General features: G+C 42.0%; 1 protein-coding gene across 1 annotated transcript in view; it reads right to left on the minus strand.

The window, feature by feature from the left end:
• Positions 1 to 20,034, minus strand: part of CHKA (choline kinase alpha) — a 73,293-nt gene that overhangs the window by 38,653 nt on the left and 14,606 nt on the right. Inside the window, exon 3 of the mRNA XM_017857102.1 lies at positions 9,546 to 9,657. Coding sequence (XP_017712591.1) covers positions 9,546 to 9,657 — 112 coding nt within the window. The remainder of the gene's footprint in view (positions 1 to 9,545; positions 9,658 to 20,034) is intronic.

The following is a 20,034-nucleotide window of genomic DNA, read 5'->3' on the forward strand; positions in this document are numbered from 1 at the left end:
AAAAAAAAAAAAAAAAAACAATCCTAGACTTAGTTTCTAGGATATCTAAATTTTGGTCTGGGAAAATAATCCATCTTTCTACTAATCTGGTATTATCTTCCTGAGCTGAGTACTGAACAACTCCCAGGCCATCGTATTCACCCTGAGAACAGCAGCATGTGGTACATCATTCGGATTCAATTCAGTAGCTGTGATGCCCATTTGGTCTTGGAGTGGCATGCTTCTTTCCTGGGTAGCCTGTGGCTTCAGAGACCCTTAATACCCACCCTGGTCATCTCACCACACTCAACCCTCTAGGAGAGAAACGATTTTTAATACAGGGGTGGCATCTGTTATAATCCCTGGCCTGCCGAGTCCCTGTTGATGATGCAGCTATGTTCCATTTCAGGAGAGGTGGGGCAAGAAAAAGCCTGAGAACCATGACTCTGTAGAATGTGTTCAATTCTACAGAATTGAAAGAGTTAATGCAACTCTTTCAATTAACATTTTGCAGTATGGTTTCTTTGCAGTATGTTTTCCTCTCAGAGTTATCATGGACCCTAACCTTATTTCTTCCTGATTTCTACAAAAAAAATGAAATCATCCTGCATTTATTGCTTTTATGGCTTCTTACAGCACTTTCTTGAACTCCTGACCTCAGGTGATCCGCTCGCCTCAGCCTCCCGAAGTGCTGGGATTACAGGCGTGAGCCACCATGCCCAGCAACTTATAGCACTTTCTGAAAACATTTTACAGAACACATTAAAATGTGAGATCTCATGCAATGATTTAAAGTATAGCTTATGTTATTATCTAAAGAGCACATATGAATTACAAGAATTTAAACAGATAAGTGATTTCTAACATTTTATGGTAGTCTCTAGAGTGTCTTCAATTATCCCAAGGACCAATCTAAAACAACTTGAACTTTTTGGACACTAATACTTTCAAAATTGGATGACTTGGTGAACATCCCTAGGAAACTAGCACTTCTAAAACATTTTAGGCAACATAAGCCAATAGAAAGACAGGTGAGTGGAAACCCAGGTTTTAAAAAGGCCCATTTCGGCCGGATGCGGTGGCTCACGCCTATAATCCCAGCACTTTGGGAGGCCAAGGCGGGTGGATCGCGAGGTCAGGAGATCGAGACCATTCTGGCTAACACGGTAAAACCCCATCTCTACTAAAAATACAAAAAATTAGCCGGGCGTGGTGGCAGGCACCTGTAGTCCCAGCTACTCAGGAGGCTGAGGTAGGAGAATGGCATGAACTCGAGAGGTGGAGGTTGCTGTGAGCTGAGATCGCGCCACCGCACTCCAGCCTGGGCAACAGAGCGAGACTCCATTTCCAAAAAAAAAAAGAGGCCCACTTCAGGACTTTCTCAAAATGTATGTCTGTTCCAGGGCAACCTGCTGATCCAACACTCTTCAGACTTCCAAGACTAAATAAAATACCTTCCCTCTAAGTATCCCAAGGATTGACTTGCAAGCAACACTTTTTTATAGGAAGTGTGCCTTCACTACATCAGATCAGCACTGCAGAGCTCCCTAAAGTCTCAGGTACCCAGTGTATGAAAGCACACTGACTGGTAAGGACAAAGAAGAAGGTTTGTTTCTAATTCTGACCAAAACATCAAAATATATATGGTGTTTCCTTAATGCTGGAAGTGGTATGAAGGAAGAACTTGATTACTTCAATTAAGTTATCAAGTTGAGGCCCATACATTTCTAAAATTCCTAAATGTTTGTCATTTTCTACTGAGGAAACAGAAGAAAGGAATCTGATTTGCTTTGGACAAAAAAAAAGTGATATATTTTATTACACAACATTCTGAAATCTTAATCACTGTACCTCTTTAAGCACAGCACAAACTGTAGCTGGTGCTACTTAACAAGCATTACAACTTTCTTTTTTAAAAGCAATTCTTGAATCCAAGAACTAAAAGAAAGAAATTAAAGCTGTAGAGAATGCTCCAACTTCAGAGGTCTCATACTATACCGTGAATCGTGTCTGTCACCTGGAAACCAGAGTGCTCCAGGCACGATCGCATGGACAAGCCTGCAGCAGAGAACACATGCACATACAGCTAAAGTGGTACATTACCCCCAACGCCCTTCACTCCACCCAACATAAAGACATTCCTTCCCAAAGAGGGGTGGGCTGTGGTCAAACCATCGTTCCATGGACCAGAAATCCGCATTGGCTTCATGCTATAAATCCCAAACATTTAATACCAGCAAGACAAAGACACTTTGAATATGTAAAAATTAGACATAGTAGTCTGTGGTTTATTTGGTTATCAAAAGAAGGCACCAAAGCAGGTATGGAAGGACTATTGGTAGTAATTTGGCAACTATCTTGGGAGAGTATCAGCTAAAGAAATGTTAGGTTAGCCCAAATGGGAACACACAACACGAGAAAAATGTTTTACTTCTGAGAGGGAAGTTTTGACTGCCTTAGGAATAAAGAATTAAACCATACTCAAAAGTATAAGGGAACTTTTTTTAAAGCAGCGTGAACAGAACAATTTAAATTCCTAATGATCCTAATGCAATGAGGAAAAAAGTGACAATTCACAGAATTCAGTTACCAGGGACATAATTCCTTCAAGGAGTACCAGCAATACTGGTCTTTGCATGGTGTGACCATAGTAACATAAAGAAATACTTTTTAGCAGCTGATTTCTCAATAGCCGGAGTTTAATATTAACTATTTATGAGTTATCCATATTTTATTGTGGCTTAATTTTTAATTAAACTGGGGCTAAGAGAAAACAGGGAGGAAGACATTTGTTTTCTAGATTCAAAAAGGACAGTGTCTCAAATTTGACTCTTTTGAGTTGCTAAGACATATCTGCGTTGTGCCTTGATGCCTTTATTATGGTTAGTACTCAAACAAGCACTAATATTAGCCTTCTATGACTCAAAAAACAAACAAAAACAATTTTCCAGACAACATTCAAGAGAGATCTTTGATGTGTATTATAAACATTCATGCCTGTGAGACCGCTCATAACGGTGAGGCCAAATCTCTCCATTCATGCACAGAAGGAAGTGGCTTAACACAGAGTCACTGTTCTGACAGAGGAAGGGACAAAGCAATCCTCTGAGACTTCCGCCAACTGGCACAGGTTACATTGAAGGAACAATACGTACTGACATTTGTGTCTTCCACAATTCATGATAAATAAGCAAACTGGTTATTTGTAATCAGCCAAACTTGCTTCTCTGAAAAGGCTGCTACTGGACGTTGCAGAGCTCATGTTCCTTCCCAGTATCAGAAAGGAAAAAAATCAAGTTACATTTATAGCTAATTTTATACATTTACGCTCTCTTCTAGCAATTCTATCTCTTTCCACAATGCAAAGGCTGAACTATTCTCAAAACTTCTATTAAATTATCCTCCTTTAGCTCAGGGTAGTTTCACAGTTGAGTTTGGTTTTCATAATCTATGCAGCTAATGAAAATAACCTCATTTCCATTAAAATTAAAGATAGTCTATGTAAAACAGACACTAAATTATGTTGACATGCATTACTTTAAGATCAGACCAATATTTTTATGTTTAATAATTTCCTACAAATAATATTCTATAGCTGTGTGTCTTATCTTGTTCATATTTTCAAAAGGACCCATTCTTGACCTTAACACAGGAATTTTCATAAGCACCCTAAAACTAACACAAATACTAAACAAAAACTCCAGGATACAGTCAGGAAGTCTGCTTCTGTCTCATCTTAGATAGAAATAGAGGCTAGAAGAGACAGATGTTTGTGGGACAGAAGCTGTGGGGCTGAACCCAATCAAAGTTTTACCTTGGCTTTTTGGCACTTAACCCTTAGAGAACTGTACCAAAGAGCAGTCATTTCAGTGTCACTATGGAAATAAAGGAAATTAGACATCTTACAATGCCGAGATGAAGAAAAATGAGAAAGTTGAGAATCATCTAGTTATTTTAAACCAAGTCACCTGTAAATCATTTGCTGATCAAAGAACGTGTAAAATGTTACCACCTCTGATTCTCACAGAAGTAAAATGTTCAAAAGCTTAAAACGAGGAAGGGAAATAGAAAGAAGGGACATACTAAACTAAATCTGTCATATAATTAAGCAAAAATGCAAAATACTCTGAGAAAACACATAGGTCTATTATTCGTGCAGTAGTCTTCAATTAACACTTTTTCAAGGAGTGAATTCTAGCCCACCTTAAAGGATGCTATAGCTGCATTTGTAAAGGTGGCTTGGGAGATACCAGTTATATTTGTATAAATACACACACATGTATAGGATGCGTGTATGCTTTCCTATGAGGAGAGCAAAAAGAAGGAAAGCAGGCCGGGCGCGGTGGCTCACGCCTGTAATCCCAGCACTTTGGGAGGCCGAGACGGGCGGATCACGAGGTCAGGAGATCGAGACCATCCTGGCTAACACGGTGAAACCCCGTCTCTACTAAAAAATCCAAAAAAATTAGCCGGGCATGGTGGCGGGCGCCTGTAGTCCCAGCCGCTCGGGAGGCTGAGGCAGGAGAATGGCGTGAACCTGGGAGGCGGAGCTTGCAGTGAGCTGAGATCCGGCCATTGCACTCCAGCCTGGGCGACAGAGCAAGACTCCGTCTCCAAAAAAAAAAAAAAAGAAAAAGAAAAAGAAGGAAAGCAGAAGATTTGAGTCATACTATATTTAATTCTCTCTTTAACCCTTAATTTTATGAAAGTAATGTGATTTATTATTTGGGGCTCTGTATTTGCTCAGTCGCATCTCTCACTTAATGCAAATCTTGACAATTTATTATCAATCCTAACAATTTATCATAAATTCTGGCTTTTTTTTTTTTTTTTTTTTTTTTTGCTGTGATAGGAACAAAACCCTCACTGTAGACCATAAATATCTCCTTCCATTGTAGGCCAGATTCATTCAAAGAGTTGGCTATACATCAGCAATTTCATCACACCTAGACCGCAGCAAAAATAAATAATAGAAATTTTAAAGCTGTTGAAAATATTTGGAAAGGAATTTAAAATCCCTGGCACAGTGTGTGGCAGCTCAGCTCCTAAAGCTCACAGCAGCTGTCGCCTGGCTTGCATCTTAGAAGCTTCTAAGCCTGCTCTTTACTTTCCTTCTTTTGTACCTTAGCCATCTTTTGGAGTTCTTGATTTTGGTTCCCCTCCTCATGTTGTCACAGTACTCCCAATGACCAACACTCTCCAATGGCCATTAATATCTGAAACTCTTAACCGGCAACAAGTATGCCTGCTAAACTCCGCAGAGCTAGGAAACCAAATATACTGAACTCTGAGACTCTAGGCTTCATGGTTTACTAAGTTTAAACTACAACCAAAAAAGCGTGCTTGAACTAAGGACTTGAACAACTGAATAATTATATTGAAAATACAGATTCCCACCTACAAAGCAAAGAAATAGTTTTTTTCCAACAAAAATGAGTTTGTTGTCTATGTCAACTGTCAGATTGTCAGAGGTATGCTTATTATCCATGGAGAAAACTACTAATTTCCCTTCCGATTTTTTTGGTTTTGTTTTTTGAGACGGGTCTCTCTCTGTCCCCCAGGCTGCAGTGCAGTGGCATGATCTTGGCTCACTGCAACCTCCACCTCCTGGACTTAAGGGATCTTCCCACCTCTGCCTCTAAAGTTTCTGGGGGACCACAGGCACATGCCAGCACGCCCAGCTAATTTTTTATAGAGACAGGGTTTTGCCATGTTGCCCAGGCTGGTTTCAAACTCCTGGACTCAAGTAATCCACCTGCCTTGGCCTCCCAAAGTGTTGGGATTACAGGAGTGAGCCACCATGCCCAGCCCTAATTTCCCTTTCTATCCAAGGTGCTTTCAAGTATGGTTTCCACCTTACATCAGTAGATACAGCTTCAGGAATGGAAACTCATTTAACATTTGCCTAATAAAAACATAATTGAGAAGCTAAATGTAGGGTACCTCCCCCCAAATTGGAATTATATGTAAAACATACTCTATTCTATTAGTTTGGTAAGAGTTAATTACATTTTAAGTGGCTTAAATAATTCTTTTTATTTTTCTTAGTTACTTAATAGTCTTTTTTCTTAGAAATAAATTAGGACATAGAATTCTGTTCAAACAAATTTTATTTCCATACATTTCTACTGTATTTAACTACTGTTAATACACTTCTAAATTCCACACTGCTTCCACACTGCTAAAATTTCAAAATGGAAAAAAGACTAACAATAAATAATAATAAAGATAATGAATCTTTATTAGAGGAAGGCTAATTACCAAGTTGTAGGCTATGCTGCAGCTGGGTTTTACTAAGTGACTCATATAATAAAACAGAACATTCTCGAGCTGGGCTGTCCAACACAGTGGCCACGAGCTACATGTCACTATTTTAATTTAAATTAATTAAAATTAAAAACAATTTAAAATTCAGTTCAACAGTCACACTTGCCACATTCCACATATTCATCACTGACATGTGGCTGGTGACGAGTGTATCAGACAGCACAGATGCAGAACACTCCATGACTCCCATTACTGTAGCACTGCTCTAGAGCACAGGATTAAACTCCTAGGTTAGTCTAGCCCGCAGAGGAGCACCTTGTAACACATTTAAAATGCTTCTTATTTAAGTTAGAAATGAAAGTCTCATAAATCAGATTTAAACAATAGTTTTATATCACATGTAATTTCAGCAGCTATTTATTATTTAAAAAGTGTTGTATAAATGCAAAACACACAAAACAGCAGAAATGGGACTTAATTGTTGCAGAATGTAAACAGTCCTCAAAGCAAAAATGACTATCAAGACATACCAGGCCAAGTGCAGTGACTCATGCCTGTAATCTTAGCATTCTGAGAAGACTAGACGGGCGCATCACTTAAGCCCAGTAGTTTGAGACCATCCTGGGAAACATAGTGAAACCCTGCCTCTACAAAAAATACAAACATTATCTGGGCATGGTGGCTCACTCCTGTAGTCCCAGCTACTCAGGAGGCTGAGCTGCGAGGATCATCTGAGCCCAGGAGGTCGAGGCTACAGTGAGCCATGGTTGTGCCACTACATTACAGCCTGGGTGGCAAAGTGAGACCCTGTCTCAAAACAAAAAAAGGCACATCAGTAAAAGTGCCAAAATAACAATGATTTTTAAAACTATACTCTGAAACTGCAACTTGATTAAATTTAAAACCCAAGCTGCATGGTGAACACAAGAATCTTTTCTGCTTGTGTATTAACAGCAAGGGGTCTGTGTTTTCAGATAGCATCAATTGTGGTCCTAGCTGGATGCCAGCTATCTGCACCTAATGACAAAGTGACCACAGATATCCTCAGCAAGTGCACATATGTGTGGAATAGCTATGTACCTTCAAACATACTAACTTGTTCCCCACATTTTTAGATCTTAACCATTTCCACAGCTTGACAGAGTCAAGGAAAAGCTATCCAATAAAAGGGTTTCTTCACATTATGACAATTTTTTTAAGAATTAACACCTAGACTGCCAATTCGAACTTTAATATTGCCAAACATATAATCAAATATCATATGGATATGACCTGCTTTTTAGATTGAGCTGAAATAGGCCGGTCTTCTAAAAAATTTAGCTTGAAAACTACTCTATTTCATTAAGATAAAAATGGGCCCTTCCAAAGAAGATTAAAATGGATATCAGGGCCAGGCACAGTGGCTCATGCCTGTAATCCCAGCACTTTGGGAGGCCGAGGCAGGTGGGTCACAAGGTCAGGAAATCGAGCCCACTCTGGCTAACATGGTGAAACTCTGTCTCTACTAAAAATACAAAAATTAGCCAGGTGTGGTGGTGGGTGCCTATAGACCCAGCTATTTGCAAGGCTGAGGCAGGAGAACGGTGTGAACCCAGGAGGCAGAGCTTGCAGTGAAGCCAAGATTGCACCACTGCACTCCAGCCTGGGTGGACAGCAAGACTCCATCTCAAAAAAAAAAAAAAGAAAAAAAAGCCAGGCACAGTGGGCTCACGCCTGTACTCCCAGCACTTTGGCGGTGAAGCCGAGGCTGGGCAGATCACGAGGTCAGGACCGATCGGATCCTGGCTAACATGGTGAAACCCCGTCTCTACTAAAATTATAAAGAATGAGCCAGGCGTGGTGGCGCACACCTGTAATACCAGCTACTCGGGAGGCTGAGGCAAGAGAATGGCGTGAATCTGGGAGGTGGAGCTTGCAGTGAGCTGAGATCGCGCCACTGCACTCCAGCCTGGGAGACAGAGCGAGACTCCGTCTCAAAAAAAAACAAAACAAAAAAAACACAGATAACAAAATCCTACCACAGGCCAGGCGTGGTGGCTCACGCCTGTAATCCCAGCACTTTTGAGAGGCTGAGGCGGACAGATTACCTGAGGTCAGGAGTTTGAGACCAGCCTGGCCACCACTATGGTGAAACCCTATCTCTACTAAAAATACAAAAATAGCCGGGCATGGTGGTGTGCCTATAATCCCAGTTACTCAGAAAACTGAGGCAGGAGAAATGCTTGAACCCAGGAGGCAGAGGTTGCAGTGAGCCGAGATCGCACCACTGCATTCCAGTCTGAGCAACACAGCCAGACTCCATCTCAGAAAAAAACAAAAAAATAAAAATCCTACCACAGAAATACATCAACCTGGCTGGGCACAGTGGCTCATGCCTGTAATCCCAGCAATTTGGGAGGCCACGGCAAGTGGATCACTTGAGGTCAGGAGTTCGAGACCAGCCTGACCAACATGGTTAAGTATTTACTAAAAAAATACAAAACTAGCCAGGCATGGTGGCATATATAACGCCAGCTACTTGGGAAGCTTAGGCAGGAGAATCGGTTGAACCCGGGAGGCAGAAGTTGCAGTGAGCTGAGATCGTGCCATTGCACTCCAGCCTGGGCAACAAGAGTGAAACTCTGTTTCAAAAAAAAAAAAAAAAAAAAATACATCAACCTAACATTTCTGTTGCGGTCAAAGAAATAGTAAATTCATGACATTAATAATATTAATAATAAACCCAGACAAGTTGGGATACCCTGTAACTGAATAATTCAATAGATACTTTAATTAAGAGATTATTTAAGTAATATAAAACTTTAGAAAGATTATGACTGTAACAAACAATTCAAAGTTTTAAAGAAATCTCAGAGAAATAGTTATTAAATTCAGCTTCAGCTTCACTGAGATCATACTTTGTTAACTGGGACTATCCTCTAAAATCTTTTGGATTATGTTATAAAAACAGTACCTTCTCCACATTAGAACTTTACAATCTAAATCTGAGCTGAAAATTTTAATCAATATGTAGAACCAAGAATCATCAAGCACTATTAAAGATTTAACCAACGTTGTACCTTCTCTGGATGTGAAACTGGGAATGCCTGTACTAGTTTACTAATAAATAATAACCAAAAAAGAACAGGAATTAACTCAGAATGCAAACCAAGTTGTGCAGCCCAATTACAGTAAAAGCAATATACTTAAATATCTTTAGTAACACCATTAAAGTATTTAAAATCTCTTTCCAAGGTATCTCAGGAAAGATTTAAAATGTTAACAGGATCCCCCCCTCCCAAAGTAGCCTATCAACTCACCATCTGCAAAATCGCTCCATAAAGCCGCAGGAGCACTTTCCGTGGCTCATCGCCAAGGGTGGCTGTGGTATCAGGTAGAGAGCACTGGAACAGCATGTTGCTAAGGCCGCCTCTGTCAGAAATAAGAGGATAGTAAGTATCTGTATTGCAGGTGAGCTAAATCACTCTTCTTGGATAAATATGGATGAAAAGTCAGGGTTACACAAGAACTGTTCTCATCTTATCTCGATTTATTCTCTCAATTTAACTCCATGAGTCACATTAAAAACAGACAAATTCTCTATCTGTTTAATTTCTAGAGTAGAGGTGGGGAAGCGTTTTTGAAATCGCCTGTGTGGGCTGGGCGCGGTGGCTTAGGCCTGTAATCCCAGCACTTTAGGAGGCCAAGGCGGGTGGATCACGAGGTCAAGAAATCTAGACCATCCTGGCTAACACGGTGAAACCCCATCTCTACTAAAAATACAAAAAAATTAGCCAGGCATGGTGGTGGGCACCTGTAGTCCCAGCTACTTGGAAGGCTGAGGCAGCAGAATGGCATGAACCGGAGAGGCAGAGCTTTCAGTAAGCCGAGATCGCACCACTGCACTCCAGCCTGGGCGACAGAGCGAGACTTGCCTGTGTGCACCTCCACATGCTGTTTCCCTTTAGAGAAGAAAGAAGGGGCCGGGCGCGGTGGCTCAAGCCTGTAATCCCAGCACTTTGGGAGGCCGAGGCGGGCGGTGGTCAGGAGATAGAGACCATCCTGGCGAACACTGTGAAACCCCGTCTCTACTAAAAATACAAAAAAATTAGTCGGGCGTGGTGGCGGGCGCCTGTAGTCCCAGCTACTTGGGAGGCTGAGGCAGGAGAATGGCGTGAGCCCAGGAGGCAACAGAGCTTGCGATGAGCGGAGATCGTGCCACTGCACTCCAGCCTGAGAGACAAAGTGAGACTCCGTCTCAAAAAAAAAAAAAAAAAAGAAGGAGCGGAGACGAGAGGAGAGGAGAGAGGAAAAAAGAAAAATGTCATAGGAGCTGCATGAGCTGCAAAATCACCTTCCATCAGGACTACTCTCTATAAACCTCTATGACACAAAAGTCTCCATGTCCTATCACTACTATAACAAATTACTACAAACTTAGTGGCTTAAAACTGAAAACAGATTCTGATTGAGCTCATGCATTTTTAAAAATAAGGGTAACTAGGTGGAAATGGGGAGTTGGTTAAGTTTAATGGGTACAGAGTTTCAGTTTGGGAAGATGACAACATTCTGGTGATGGTAACACAACAATGTGAATGTACTTAATACCACCGAACTATAAATTTTAAATGTGTTAAAATGGTATTTTTACTGCTGCTTATTTTACCATAATTTTACTTAATTTTATTTATTTATTTATTTATTTATTTCAGAGAGGGTCTTGTTCTGTCATCCAGGATAGAGTAGTGCAGTGGCACAATCTCGGCTCACTGCAACCTCCACCACTGAGGTTCAAGCGATTCTCCTGTCTCAGTCTCCCAAGTAGCTGGGATTACAGGCTCATGCCACCATGCTCAGCTAATTTTTATATTTTTGGTAGAAACGGAGTTTTGCCATGTTGGCCAGGCTGCTCTGGAACTCCTGACCTCAAGTGATCCACCCATCTTGGCCTCCCCAAGTGCTGGGATTCCAGGCACACCATGCCTGGCCTTGTTTTACCGCAGTTGTAATAAAAAAGGACGAAGCACTGACATATGCTACAACACAGAACTTAAAGCATTGTGCTAAGTGAAAGAAGACGGCCACAAAGGACCACACGTTCTATGATTCCATTCATACGAACTGTCCAGAACACGGGACTCTATAAAGTCCATTAGTGGCTGCCAGGAGCTGGGGTAGGAGCGGTACTTAAGGGTAGGGGATGATAACTAAAGGTTTCTTTTTGAAAGATGAAAATGTTCTAAAACTGACTGTGGTAACAGCTACAAGTATCTGTGACTACACTAAAAGCCATTGGACTGTACAATTTAAATGGGTGAACTGTATGGTATGTGAACTACATCTCATTTTTTTCTTACCAATTAAAAAATTTGAATGTGCTTCTAACACAATTTTTCCCAGATTTACGTAAGACATATTTAAGATGTTTTTTCAAAGGTTATCTAAAATGAAAAACCATCATGAGTCTCTAGGAACAAGACAGCAAGAGTCAGGATCTATTTTCCCAGAAGGTTGTCTACCTTAGTTAAAAGAACAAAATAAAAGGGAAACCAAAGTTCTTGTTTTCCCAAAGTAAGCTGTGAAGCAGGCCGACAATGTGTAGATCAAAGGAACCAAAAGCAGCCTTAACCTTTCTGCTAAACTTGGGGTGGTGCCTCAACTGTGTGGCTTATCAGAATCCCCCTGCCGTGTCTGGTCACAGCCAACAGGGTTTCTGGCTACCAAGCAACAGAACAGGCATTAAAACAGAGTTAAAAGCCCTAGTTTTTCTTCCAGTCACATACTCTGGAAATCTCAGTCAAATGCAAAAGCAAACAGATGAAGTACTGTTCTAAATTGTGTAACCTGATTCAAAGTTTATCCCCGTACCGCTAAAGAAGGAAGGCAGACTAGCTTGGCCAGAAATAAGCTCACGACCTGGAAACGCTTCAGCTGTTTTTTATTACCTGTAACCTCTATTGTTCAATAGGTTTCAGTGAAGAAACTGTCAATTATTTTTTAGTGACAGTCAAAATAAATGAAGCAAGGTGACTGACACCAATAACCCAAACTGTGAGAAACTCACCTAGAAAAAAAGCCAGTTACCAATGAGTCAAATAATAATATGATCAGGAACAACAAAACTTAGTGGGAAGAAATGCCAGAAATGGTAGAAAAAATTTATCATATAATTTGTCAAAAATATCCTCCCAAGTAAAACCCCAGGAGCTCTCAACGATTTACAAGAAGTTTTGAAACTACAAACTTTATCACCTGGCATAACAGCTTTATAAGTCATAATTAAATATGAGAGGCATGGGCTGGATGTGGTGGCTCATGCCTGTAATCCCAGCACTTTGGGAGGCCCAGGCAGGCAGATCACTTGAGGTCAGGAGTTCAAGAGCAGCCTGGCCAACATGGTGAAACCCTGTCTCTACTAAAAATACAAAAATTAGCCGGGCATGGTGGCACATGCCTGTAATCCCAGCTACTCAGGAGGCTGAGGCAGGAGAACTGCTTGAACCTGTGAGGCGGAGATTGCAGCGAGCTGAGATCGCACCACTGCACTCCAGTCTGGGGGACGAGAGTGAAACTCTGTCTCCAATAAATAAATAAATAAATTTAAATATACGCGCGCGTGCGCGCACACACACACACACACACATATGAGAGGTACAAGATACTCAAGCAAAATCTCAAATACAGTGACAATAACACACTTATTCCACACTCAACACAATGACAGGAAGGAAACGGAAAAGAGCAGGAAGTACCTGCTGGCAGAATTCTCACCTCTGCCCTCCAGACCCAGTGGTGCAGGCATCACTAACTGCCAACTCATGATTCCTTAAAACAGAATACTAAGGGAATAACAAGCAGTATAAAGAGGTTCTTTTCTTTTTTTCTTTTTTTTTTTTTGAGACAGAGTCTTGCTCTGTCACTCAGGCTGGAGTACAGTGGCACGATCTCGGCTCACTGCAAGCTCCACCTCCCAGGTTCACACCATTCTCCTGCCTCAGCCTCCCAAGTAGCTGGGACTACAAGCGCTCACCACCACACCGGGCTAATTTTTTTTTGTATTTTTAGTAGAGATGGGGTTTCACCGTGTTAGCCAGAATGGTCTCGATCTCCTGACCTTGTGACCCGCCCACCTTGGCCTCCCAAAGTGCTGGGATTACAGGCGTGAGCCACCACGCCCGTCCAAAGAGGTTTTTTTGCATAAATTGTTAACCAATACTGAAATGAATCATTTCAGCTTCTCTTGACAGCCAGAAGAACTAGGCAAAAGAAAGAAATAGGCCGGGCGCGGTGGCTCAAGCCTGTAATCCCAGCACTTTGGGAGGCCGAGATGGGCGGATCACGAGGTCAGGAGATCGAGACCATCCTGGTTAACACGGTGAAACCCCGTCTCTACTAAAAAAATACAAAAAAAACTAGCCAGGCGAGGTGGCGGGCGCCTGTAGTCCCAGCTACTCGGGAGGCTGAGGCAGGAGAATGGCGGGAACCCGGGAGGCGGAGCTTGCAGTGAGCTGAGATCCGGCCACTGCACTCCACCGGGCGACAGAGCAAGACTCCGTCTCAAAAAAAAAAAAAAAAAAAAAAAAACAGAAATAAAAGGCATCCAAATTGGAAATGAAGTTAAATTATCCCTGTTTGCAGACAACATGATCTAACATACAGAAAACCCTAAAGTCCCCACCAAAAAACTATTAGAAGAACTAGTAAGTTCAGTAAGATTGCAGGATACAAAATCAACATACAAAAATCAGTAGCAGTATTATTTCTATGTGGGAGCCTCAGGTGGGAAGATCACTTGAGCCCAGAAGGTCAAGGCTGAAGTGAGTGAGCTGTGATCATGCCACTGCATGCCAGCTAATAGCATATTATCTGGAAGGGAAATCAAGAAAACAATCGTGTTTACAGTAACTACCAAAAAAAAAAAAAAAGGAAATTAAGAAAGAAAAAGTAAGAAATTTAACCAAGGAGGTGAAAGATTTCTGCAATGAAAACTTTAAAATATTGATCGGAGAAACTGAAGACACAAATAAATGGAACAATAGCCCATGTTCATGTATTAGAAGAATTAATATTATTAAAATGTCCATACTGGCCAAGCACCATGGCTCACACCTGTAATCCCAACACTTTGGGAAGCCGAGGTGGGCAGATCACCTAAGGTCAGGAGTTCAAGACCAGCCTGGCCAACATGATGAAACCCTGTCTCTACTAAAATACAAAATTAGCTGGGCATGGTGGTGGGCACCTGTAATCCCAGCTAGTCGGGAGGCTGAAGCAGGAGAATCGCTTGGACTCGGGAGGCAGAGGTGGCAGTGAGCCAAGATCACTCCACTGTACTCCAGCCTGGGCGAGAGAGCAAGACTGTCTCAAAAAAAAAAAAAAAAAAATCCATACTACCCAAAGCAACCTATACATTCAATGCATCAATGCAATCCCTATGACGTTCTTCATAGAAACAGGAAAAACAATCCTAAAATTTATATGAAATCACAAAAGACCCCAGTAGCCAAAGCAATCTGCAGCAAAAAGAACAAAGCTAGAGGAATCACACTACCTAACTTCAACATACACTACAAAGTCATAGTAACCAAAACAGCATGATATTGGTGTAAAAACAGTCAGAGACCAGTATAATAGAATAAAAGCCCACAAGTTAATCCACATTTACAGCCACCCGATTTTCAACAAGCATCAAGAACACAATTGGGAAAAGGACAATCTCTTCAATAAACAGTGTTGGGAAAACTGGATACTGCATGCAGAAGAATGAAATTCTCATTCACACCATATACAAAACTAAACTCAAAATGGATCGAAAACATAAAGACCTGAAACTACGAAACTACCATAAGAAAACATAGGGAAAAAGCTTCATGACCTTGGTCTGAGCCAGGAATTTTTTTTAAAAGACCTCAAAAGCACAGGCAACACAAACAAATATAAACAAATAGGATTATATCAGACTAAAAAGTGTCTGCACAGCAAAGGAAATAAGAGAGAAGAAACAACCTACAGAATGGAAGAATCTATTTGCAAACTATACATCAGTTAAGGGGTTAATATAGAAAACATACAAGGAACTCACAGCAAAGAAAGGAAAGAAAACCAATTAAAAAATGGACACCAGCTACTCAAGAGGCTGAGGCAAGAGGATCACTGGAGCCCAGAAAGTCAAGGCTGCGCTGTACTTTAGCCTGGGTGACAGAGCAAGACCCTGTTTAAAAAAAAAAAAAAAATTAGTCCTAAATGGTGGCGTGTGCCTATATTCCCAGCTTGGAAGGCCAACATAGGAGGATTGCTTGAGCCTAAGAGTTTGAGGCTGAAGTAAGCTATGAATGCACCACTGTACTCCAGCCTGGATGACAGAGCAAGATTCCATCCCTCAGTAACAAAACAAGGCAAAAGACCCAACAGACATTTATCAAAAGATGATATATAAATGGCCAGAAAGCCACGTGTGGTAGGTAGCACGTGCCTGTACTCCCAACTACTCGGGAGGCTGAGGTGGGAGGATCACTTGAGCCTGGGAGGTTGAGGCTGCAAATGAGCTGTGACTGTGCTACTGCACTCCAGCCTGGGTGACAGAGCAAGACACTGTCTCAATAAATAAATAAAAATAAAATAAATGGCCAACAGATATATGAAAAAATGTTCAACATCACTAGTCATTATTAGACTGGCTATTATCAATGATAAAAGATAACAAACGCTGGCCGGGCGCAGTGGCTCAAGCCTGTAATCCCAGCACTTTGGGAGGCCGAGACGGGCGGATCACGAGGTCAGGAGATCGAGACCATCCTGGCTAACACGGTGAAACCCCGTCTCTACTAAAAAATACAAAAAACTAGCCGGGCGAGGTGGCGGGCGCCTGTAGTACCAGCTACTCTGGAGGCTGAGGCAGGAGAATGGCGTAAACCCGGGAGGCAGAGCTTGCAGTGAGCTGAGATCCGGCCACTGCACTCCAGCCTGGGCCACAGAGCGAGACTCCGCCTCAAAAAAAAAAAAAAAAAAAAAGATAACAAACGCTGACAAGGATGTGGAGAAAAGGGAACCCTTACACACTGTTGATGGCAATGTAAGTTAGTACAGATACGAAAAATAGTATGCTGGGTCCTTAGAAAATTAAAAATAGAATTACCATTAAGATCCAGCTCCTGCTCATCAAAGCAAGTTTAAAAAAAAAAATCCAGGCTGGGTGCAGTGGCTCATGCGTGTAATCCCTGCACCTTGGGAAGCTGAGGCAGGCAGATCACCTGAGGTCGGGAATTCAAGACCAGCCTGGCCAACACAGTAAAACCCCATCTCTATTAAAAATACAAAAAAATTAGCCAGGCATGGTGGTGCACGTCTGTAATCCCAGCTATTTGTGAGGCTGAAGCACGAGAATCACTTGAACCTGGGAGGCAGAGTCACAGTGAGCCAAGATCACACCACTGCACTCCAGCCTGGGAGACAGAGCAAGGCTCAGTCTCAAAAAAAAAAAAAATCCAGCATTCCCATTACTAGGAATACATCCAAAGGAAATGAAATTAGTACATCAGACATCTACACTTTCATGTATATTGCAGCACTAGTTACAACAGCCATCAATTGGTTATATAATCAATATAAGTGTCCATCAACAGATGAAAAAAGAAAATGTGATATATATAAACAGTAGAATACTATTAAGCCTTATAAAAGCATGAAATTCTGTCTTTTGTGACAATATGAATGAACCCAGAGGACAGTATTTATGTTAAGCAAAATAAGTCAGGCACAGAAAGACAGTAACAATGTGATCTCACTTGTGTAGAATCTAAAAAAGTTGCTCTCATAGAAGTTGAGAATAGTGCTTACCAGAGGCAAGGGGAAGGCAGGGGAGACAGGGAGAGGCTGGTCAACTGGTACAATGTTATAGTCAGATGGAAGGACTAAATTCACCTTATACCCAATAAATAGGACAATTATTATTATTATTATTATTATTATTATTATTATTATTTTGAGACTGAGTTTTGCTCTATCATCCAGGCTGGAGTGCCGTGGTGCAATCTCGGCTCACTGCAACCTCTGCCTCCCAGGTTTAAGCGGTTCTCATGCCTTAGCCTCCTGAGCAGCTGGGATTACAGGCTCCCGCTACCACGCCCAGCTAATTTTTGTATTTTTAGTATAGACAGGGTTGCACCATGTTAGTCAGCTCGTCTCGAACTCCTGACCTCAAGTGATCCAACTGCCTCGGCCTCCCAAAGTGCTGGGATTACAGGCATGAGCCACCGCGCCCGGCCCATATGTACAATTATTACATGTCAATTATAAACATTATGAATAATGCTCCAATGCTTCAGCACTTACATGAAATACACAGGCTATAAAATTATAAAATTCTGGCCAGGCATAGTGGCTCATGCCTGGAATCCTAGTACTTCGGGAGGCCGAGGCGGGCAGATCATCTGAGGTCAGGAGTTCAAGACCAGCCTGACCAACAAGGTGAAACCCTGTCTCTATTAAAATACAAAATTAGCCAGGCGTGGTGGCACATGCCTGTAATCACAGCTACTCAGGAGGCCAAGGCAAGAGAATCCCTTGAACCCGGGAGGCGGAGGTTGCAGTGAGTTGAGATCGTGCCATTGCACTCCAGCCTGGGTAACAGAGCGAAACTCCATCTCAAAGGAAAAAAAGAGAGAGATTATTTAATGCCTGTTACATTCTATAGCACTGTAAAACAAGAAAAATCCATGCTACACACTACAGTGATACAACAGCTTAGTAGGCTGCCCAAGGTCTTGAAATATGTCATCTCTAGGCCAGGCACGGTGGCTCACACCTGTAATCCCAGCATTTTGGGAGGCTGAGGCAGGTGGATCACGAGGTCAGGAGTTGAAGACCAGCCTGGCCAACATGGTGAAACCCCATCTCTACTAAAAATACAAAAATTAGCTGGGTATGGTGGCAGGCACCTGTAGTCCCAGCTACTCAGGAGGCTGCAGCAAGAAAATTGCTTGAACGCAGAGAAGGAGGAGGTTGTAGTGAGCTGAAATCAGGGCACGGCACTCCAGCCTGGGCAACAAAGTGAGACTCCATTCAAAAAAACAAAAACAAACAAACAAAAAAGAAAATAAAGAAACATGCCATCTTTAATGGCAAACATCTATCTATCTTTAATTATTTGGGTTTTTTCCCCTGTCATTTTCAGCAACGGGGATATTTTGGTATTCATGCATGTGAATCAGCTGAATGAACGCTCAGGCAGATGACAAACCTGAGGAATTGTCTGCCCCAACCTATAACACAAAGATTTCCACCTGATAAATTAAGGTAAGAAGTTACCTAACCAACTGTATTTTGCTGAAAAGCAAAAAAGCCACTGAAAGCTCTGCAAACTGTCTACAAGTCACAGGGCACCCAGTTCAGCAGATACAGGGCTTAGTCCCCAGGGTTGAGGGCCTGGACCTAGGAGAAAATAGAACAGGCAGTCTCATGACTATCATCTAAAAGCCAAAATGACTAGAAAGAAAAAAAAAATCACGACATAACCAGTGTCTTAGCAGAAAAATGATCTTTAAGCCATAGGGCTGGCTACATGGAAAAGAGAATACAGCATAATATCAAAACAGTTACTGAATTTAGAGCACAAGGAAAATAAGAAAAAAAAAGCAGCTTTTGGAAAAATTTCTTCTAACCATCTAAAATTCAAATTGCAGCTATGGCTCAGGTTAAAAAAAAAAAGGACTGCAGTAAAACATCAGTATCTCTATGGAGTAATCAGAACAGTCTTAACCCCCAGCTCTCTGAACACAAGAAAAGCCAGGAGGTACCATTAAAAGAACAGGCCAGGCCAGGCACAGTGACTAACACCTATAATCAATCTCAACACTTCGGGAGGTCAAGGTGAAAGGACTGCTTGAGTCCAGGAGCTGGAGACCAGACTAGGCAACATAACAAGACTCGATCTCTACCAAAAAAAATTTTTTTTAATTGGTCAGGCATGGTGGCATGAGCCTGTGGTCCCAGGTACTTGGGAGGTTGAGGTGGGATGACTGCTTGAGCCTGGAAGGTTGGGGCTGCAGTAAGCCGTGATCACGTCACTGCACTCCAGCCTGGGCAACACAAAAACGCTGTCTCCAAAAAAAAAAAGAGTCCAGCCCAGGTAGAGTGCTGGCTCTGTACAAAATAGCTGTGTGACCTTGGGCAGGCCTCCAAGCCTGTTGTCACACCATAAAATAATGTAGCAGAGGTAGCAGTATTTAACAGAAGTTTTGTGAAGATTACATGAGATCATAGGAGCTGTTCATTTATCAGCACCAATTACAAAGCAAAGGTTAATACTTCAGAGGAAGCCAGAAGGATGAAAGGATCAAGCTCAGTCTTAAGAACCCTACCCCAGCATGGCTCAGCCTTGCCACTTCATATCTGGGGCCAGGTCACTCTTCACCGAGGGGCAAAGCTGCCCTGTGCACTGCAGGTATGTTTAGCAGCAACACTGCCCTCTATTCACTAGATGCCAGCTGTACTACCACCAACATGGTAACAATAAGAACATGTTCGGCCGGGCACGGTGGATCACGCCTGTAATCCCAGCACTCTGGGAGGCCGAGGCAGGTGGATCACGAGATCAGGAGTTCAAGACCAGCCTGGCCAACATGGTGAAACCTCGTTTCTACTAAAAATACAAAAAATTAGCTGGGTGTGGTGGCGGGCACCTGAAGTCCCAGCTACTAGGGAGGCTGAGGCAGAAGAATTGCTTGAACCTGAGCAGCAGTGGTTTCAGTGAGCCAAGATCGAGCCACTGCACTCCAGCCTGGGCAACAGAGTGAGACTCTGTCTCAAAAA

Source organism: Rhinopithecus bieti, unplaced genomic scaffold, assembly GCF_001698545.2.
Source record: "Rhinopithecus bieti isolate Rb0 unplaced genomic scaffold, ASM169854v2 scaffold_44159, whole genome shotgun sequence".
Classification (NCBI taxonomy): Eukaryota; Metazoa; Chordata; class Mammalia; order Primates; family Cercopithecidae; genus Rhinopithecus; species Rhinopithecus bieti.